This window comes from Balearica regulorum, chromosome 17 (genome assembly GCF_011004875.1).
Source record: "Balearica regulorum gibbericeps isolate bBalReg1 chromosome 17, bBalReg1.pri, whole genome shotgun sequence".
Taxonomy (NCBI): domain Eukaryota; kingdom Metazoa; phylum Chordata; class Aves; order Gruiformes; family Gruidae; genus Balearica; species Balearica regulorum.
Genome location: NC_046200.1, coordinates 11,987,112 through 11,993,539, shown reverse-complemented (window position 1 = coordinate 11,993,539; position 6,428 = coordinate 11,987,112). Strand labels below are relative to the sequence as shown.

The window sequence follows — 6,428 nt, the reverse complement described above, 5'->3', positions numbered from 1 at the left end:
CACGCGCACCGGGCCGGCGCCGTCCCCCGCCCGCCTCCGCTCGCGCGGCTCCGGCCCCCTCCGCGCTGGCTCGCGCGCCCTCTCCCTATTCGCCCGACTCTGTCTCTCCTCAGCCGCCGTAACCGGGGCCTTCCGCCACCCACCCCGCACCCATTTAATGGCCCCGCGCAGGCGCGGCGGCGGGCGCGCGCACCGGGGCTCCCCCGCGCGGCGCCTGACTGGAAAAGGCGGGCGGCGGCGGCGAGGCCGCGTTCTCCCCGCTGTCTGGCGGCGTGTTCCCGCCGCGGGCATAGCCCGCCGAACCGTCGTCTCACCTTGCGAGCGCTGCGGTGGGTGAGGAAAGGCTCGGGGCGCTCCGAGAGCCCGCAGGCACTCTCGGCGGGCAGCCCTGCGGGGGAGGCGGCCGCCGGGAGCAGCGGCGGCGGGACGTGGTGCGCGCCATGTGCCGGGCGGCAGCGGGGCCGGGGCCGAGCCCGCGGCGGGCAGGGGACGTGTCGCCACAGGGCCGCGGCTGCGGGGAAGGCGCGGGGTGAAAGAAGGGCGGGAAGCGGCGGGGCGAACGCGGCCCCCTCAGCGCTTCGGGCAGAGCCTGACACCGGCGGCGGGCGGCGCGGCTGACAGCTTGGTTAGCGCGTTCGTCGGGTTCTCCGCCTCCTCGTACCACACGTTTGCACGGAGTCGTTTACGGGCTCGGGGAAGTCTCCCCCTCAGTGCCCGTCGGCAGCCGAGAGCCTTCGTGTTCCCGCCGTGAGCGGCCCGTCCCCCGCGGGAGGGTGAGGGGGGGTCTGACAGGCCCGTCCTCCGCTGCCCGAGCCGGCCCTCGGCCCTCTCCCGTGGCGGCAGCGACGACAGGAGCGCAAGTGTAAAATTCCGGTGCCCCACGCACGCTGCCCTGTCAGGCTGCACGTATTTTAAAACGCCCTTCATCTGTCTTCTGTCAGAAGTGAAATTCAGCATTTCCACGAGCAGGAGGTAAATTGGTGTAGAGAGCAGAGTAGCTTATTCGGAGGCACCCAACAAATCGTTTAGTTGTCGCTAGTAAGGAGCAGAAATTGTTTTCAACACCGGTTTAAGGAATTTACGTAGCGAGCAAGATCGTTGCTCTGTTCACCTGTGGAGCTGTTGGGGAGTGGTGTCCCAGCACCGTGTCCCTGGTGCCACGGAAACGCGGCCGAGGCCCTGGTTATCCAGAGAGGTCTCTGTGGGAGCAGGGAAGTTCTTATAGGATCCGGTGAATAAAATGATTTTCTCCCTGATCTCTAATGAAGTTGAATACCAGTATTAAAAGCTGGTTACCCATGCAATGAAAGAAATAAACATTTCAAGTTTTTTTCTTAAAGTGCTGTATTATAGATACGATAGCATTGTAACTATTACAAAGTTTCTCCTTCAAACAATACGCAGCGGGACTCCATAGCAGCCGTTGGGCCACGACCTCTCGCCAAGGGGCGGCAGGAGATGCAGTAGCACGGACTTGCAGAGGGCCTGACGGCGTTGTGTTCCGCTGTAGCTTTAGTACGTGTGCCTCGTGAGCTGAAATGCTCTTTGTTGCTTCCTAAAGGCACATCTTTTGTAAGACACCGGTCACCGGCTACTCGCAGCAGAAAAGCCCACTGGCACAGAAATGGTAAAATACTTGTTTTCCTCTGCTTGCAGTGCAGCATGAGCGGTAGTTCAGTGCCACGGCATGCTTAGCCCTTTTCCCACTGCTCGGGACGGCGCTTTATGCCTGAAGTCGACAAATATTTGTCCCGGCGGTGGCTGCGCCCCCGGGCAGCCCGAGGGCCAAGGTCAGCGCAGGCTCGGCCGGCCCTCACCGGCGCGGGGGCAGCGGGCCGGCCGGGCGGTGCTCCTGCCTGGACGCACACCTCCCCGCCGCCAGGGGGCGCTGCGCCGCCGCAACGGCGGGAGGGGGGCGGGCGGCGCTCTGGCCCCTCTTTGTGGTGGTGGGCGGGGCTTATCCCGCTGCCCCTCTGAGGGCGGGCAGGCGGTGGGTGACGCGTCTGGCGGTGCGGCCGGGCTGTGCTTCCCCCTCAGGGCGCCGGCCGCCTCCTGTCCCTCCCGGCGGTGCTAGTGCCGGGCTCCGGCTTGTGAAGGCGTCCGTGAGAGCGGGGACGTCTGGGTTAGGGAGGGCAGAGCCCCCCGGCTCCCGCTGCTGCCCGCCGGCTTCCGTGTGGCGCGGTGCCGGTGCGGCGCTGCCTTCGCCCAGCCGTTCCCGCAGCCGGCCGGTCCTGAGGGGGAGGCTGCGCCACTGTGGCCGCCGGGTCCGTAGCGCCTTTAGCGGGGCGGGAGGATCCGTTTGTTGAGCGGCTCGGGAGGCTCCGTGGCTTCCAGCGGCTCAAGGCAGGGTTTTAGGGCAGCATCGTGTGGTTCTTGAGTGTTGGTCCACAAGCACAAAAGCCGTGCACGTTATAATTCTCTGGTGAAAGGGATTTCGTGCAGCAAGCTCAGATTAACTGCAGTAAGTTTCTGTGGTTTTGTGGGGTTTTTTTCTGTCATACCTTAAACCTTGCTTATAGAAACGTCTGCTTTGGATCCCACAGCTACAAGGAGATTGCTTGTCATAAGCCAGGTGCTTTCACAGAGTCGTACTCTCCCTGAGACCTTTGATGGGTGGAAGATTCTGTGCATACAGAAGTTCTCACTGGAACTGGGTGGAATTGGCTGTTTTCTTCATTTCTGTGTGCTTCTGAAGGGAGAGAAGCTTAGTGGTTTAAAAAAAAAAAAGAAGTGGAAAGGAGTCTGATTAGGTACTGATTATGTCACCCTTGATTATTAATTTCTTTCTAAATTGGAAAGATACTGTAAAAAGGAGATAGCCTTAAATTAGCTTTCTAGCACAGCTTTATTTAGGTAGGCAAAGTTGCTGTCTTAGGATTCAAACGTTTATGACTTTATTACCCACAGATTATGTCAGCACAGTATCGTTCAGATCAGCAAGGCTCTGAGTGTGCAGACAGATTCTTTTCATGTTAAACATCTAGATTGCATTATGCTATTTGTATGCAGGTTGAGTGAGTGGAATTCCTGTTATTGTTAAGATACAGACTGTGTTTAGTGTAGATCCATTTGATGGATTCATTGCAAATAACAGGAACTGATTTATGCTTTGTCCAAAGCTAATATACAACAGTGCAGAGAGTGCATTTGTTTACTGCAGACTTGGAGCTATAGCAAAGTGGAGAAATCCAGAAGCAGTTAAGCAATAATAAGATGGTACCTTGTTAAAGACCTCAGCTGTAATTTATTTTTTTAATTATGACATCTTAGGCATTCCATGGGACAGAAGAAAGTTGAGTTATTCTCATATGAGGGTTTATCAGTCTCTATGAAACATTATTAACCAGAAAGTGTTCCTCTTAATAACAAAACAAAAGCCAACAAAGAAACACACCACCCAATTCCCAAACCCATCACAAAACACAACTTTATGTGGCTTTACATTATCATAACATTCAAATATAAAACTGTTGTTCTTGAGCTTGCTGTATTAGACTGGAACGTGAGATGTTTGCGTATAGTTGCTGGCCCAACCACAGATTTGTTCTGTGGTGTTAGGCAGTTTTCTTATTCTTCCCATGCTTTTATTTTCTAACTTTATAAGGGAGAAATGATCCCTCTTTGACTCTTATTTTTTGTGCTTACTTGCCATAAATTCTTTGGACACGGGCTGTCATCACTACATATGTGTAGCACTTAGTGTTTCAAATTTATGAATAATCTGTTAAAAATTACATATGTTGGAAAATCATTAAGTATTCACATGCCTTAAACTTTAAAGCAAAACTTTTACATGTTCTACCCGAGCTTGATTTCTTGACTACTTTGTGTTACATTGTCATTGCATATAGTCAGACCGGGTTTACCTTTGGAGCAGATTTTAAAGGGAATTGGGCCTAATAGGCGTATACAGGAACTTGTGCTGAAAGCTATTTTGCATAAATTTAAAAGTGCCTGAGTCTTTTCTTCAAAAGTGCATACCGTTGCCTTAACTGCACATCTTGACATGAACAGAATTCTTTTGAGTGCTAGATGGGGCTCACCTCTTTCAGAAAATATTCAAGTAATATAGAAGAACAAGAATTTAACTCTCCCACACAAAATATAGGTTTTGTTTTCTTTCATTAGCTTTATTTTAGCTTCTTGCACCTTGCTGGAACAAGCCAAAAATACTATATTTCTTCCTATGAGATTTTTTTTTTTGAGGGGTGGTATTGGGTTTTCATTTTGTTTGTTTTTTTTTCTCCCCAATGATTTGTTAATACTGTGAGCAGTTATTCAGCTGAACTCCTGAAACTTAGTAGTATGGATTGTTCCAATAACTTTATGGAACCGACTTTTTTTTTTTTTTTCCTGGCTGCAGACATGTTTTTCCTAGCTCAGTTCAGGTGATTATTAGAGTGAGACTTCAGACTATCCTCCTTTTGCCTGTTATGGAGTTCAAGAATGTGTTTGTGGTTCTAATGTGCAAATTTTCAGGGTGGTGGCAGTATTTGTTTTGGGAAAGAAGCTTCAATACAACTGGTTCAGCAAGTTTTATCTGGTTAGATTTTTTTTTATCATTCTTGTTTTCAGAAAATTACTGAGACAAAATACTTGCAATTTATAAAAACGTACTTGTTATTTTTCAGGTTAGAACTACGTGTGAAAGTAAACTGTATGATGGAAAAATACGCCTACTTTTGCTTTTCAATGATGAATATGTAAAAAAAGAACAATTTTTTAGTGTTTTGTAAAGAAGAAACATATTTAATTAAAATACGGGCAAAATAGGAAAGAGTTCCCTGTAAAAGAACTCTCTATATAAGTTCATTTCCTGTTAAAATGGGAAATTCTCACTTCAGTTTCCTAGTGGGTTTTTCAGCAATAGACAGAATACCTTGGTACATTTGAGAATAAAAGGCAGAAAACGACATTCAAATCTTCTCTGTAAGGGCACACTGTATGTACACACATGAGAGGGGAAGCACAAATGTATTTTAGTGCTTTTTCATTTCAACTTTAGAGGAGAAGGGAATTGTCCATGACATGAGTGCACTAAAATGTGTCTTCCTGCTTGTCTTGAGGAAACAACTTTAAAATTCCAGAGAGTGAAAAATGCCTGATAAAGAGGCAATAAATGTATTTTAACATCTTGTAGCTGTCAGCTTCTATATGTGATTGTACACCTTTGTTATAGATAATTTACTGAAATAATGCCACTTCTTTGCAGTTAATGTAGTTTTATACAAAATATTTCTTCTTTCCTTTTAAGTTCAAAATCTCTGAAGATGCATGAAATCCAACAACTACCTAGGTGTCAAATGCCTACAACTGGGCAATCTATTGCTCCCCAGTCTACCAGACATCAATTTCAGGGCAGAGGTCACAACAATCTGGATCAAGTTGGGCATACCTGTCATCAAGAAAGAAGGTTAAAAGAATTCCAAATCAGGTGATAAGTGCAAAACATAATTTTCACTGAATGGAGCAGGGAAATCAGGCCTAAAGAAGTTTGGGGTTAGTAGTACAAATGCAGGCTAAGGCAAAGGTTTTATTCACAGGCATCCCAGGCAGTTCTGAAGATGTCTTGTGGTAACCTGAGGACATGCATTGGCACAGTCAGATTTTGTACGTTTTTGATTTTCTAATGTTAAACAGCCATTTTTTAAATTTACAATATGCTTTGATAGGGGACTGCCAGGTGTAATGATTTAGTTTTGCCTTCCTCTTATGTTTCTTCTTTTGTTTGTTGAAGGAATCTTGACAAAAGTGGGATGGTAATTGTTTAGAGATTAAAAGCCTAATATTTGTTGAACAAGTGTGACTGATCTAACAACTCAGACCTGCTGAAAGAGGGAGGTCCTGTTCATGACTGTGTGCTTTAATTACCTTGTGCTGGCTTTGGTCCTTATTGGGGCCCTCTGTGAGCCAATTAACTCTTAAATCCATTTGGAAAAAAGGGTGATAATATCACAGCCTCAGATTAGTGAGTTGAACTTGGAGCAGCTTGCTGAGAAGCTGAACTGCTGTGGGGGAGGTAGGAAGAGGGAAGATCTGCTGGTTTCATGGGCAAACATTAGATTGGCTCAAGTATTCTGGAAACAAGTCTGACTCAGCTGGTTGACTTCAGGGAAACAGTTATATTATCACTCCTAAATCACAAAAAAAGGCTTCCCAGTTTATCAGCACCCTGCTCGTTAGTATCACTGGGTGTTAAGTGGGCTGCTTGGAAGATGTTTCAGCTGCCTAGGTTTCCTAAACAAGTATGTCCCAATTCAAGTCTTGCAATGATGCATGGGCCTCTATTTATGCTTGGTGAATAGTCCTGTTAAAGGTACTAATTTCAGGGTCTAAATATTTTGTATATGCATTGATCTCTGTAAAACCAGACTCTTAGTTTTATTACTGAAACTAGCTTAAAAGTTCCTATTTTTACTGCTGTGTGG

The 6,428-nt window shown here is 47.6% G+C and overlaps 1 protein-coding gene and 1 pseudogene across 11 annotated transcripts in view; both read left to right on the top strand.

Annotated features, from left to right (window-relative positions):
• Nucleotides 1–142: 142 nt before the first annotated feature.
• The window catches only part of SFI1 (SFI1 centrin binding protein), a 35,611-nt gene continuing 29,325 nt past the window's right edge, over nt 143–6,428 (top strand). For 6 of the 11 annotated variants that reach the window (XM_075769984.1, XM_075769987.1, XM_075769985.1 and 3 more), the window contains exons 1-3: nt 143–329; nt 3,120–3,200; nt 5,257–5,434. In XM_075769984.1, the coding sequence (XP_075626099.1) occupies nt 158–329; nt 3,120–3,200; nt 5,257–5,434 (431 nt within the window). In that variant the 5' untranslated portion in view covers nt 143–157. Of the gene's footprint in view, nt 973–2,319; nt 3,201–5,256; nt 5,435–6,428 lie in introns of those variants that run through there. The other 5 variants (XM_075769992.1, XM_075769990.1, XM_075769991.1 and 2 more) reach the window with 5 other exon arrangements.
• LOC142604312 (uncharacterized) lies at nt 966–2,355 on the top strand (annotated as a pseudogene).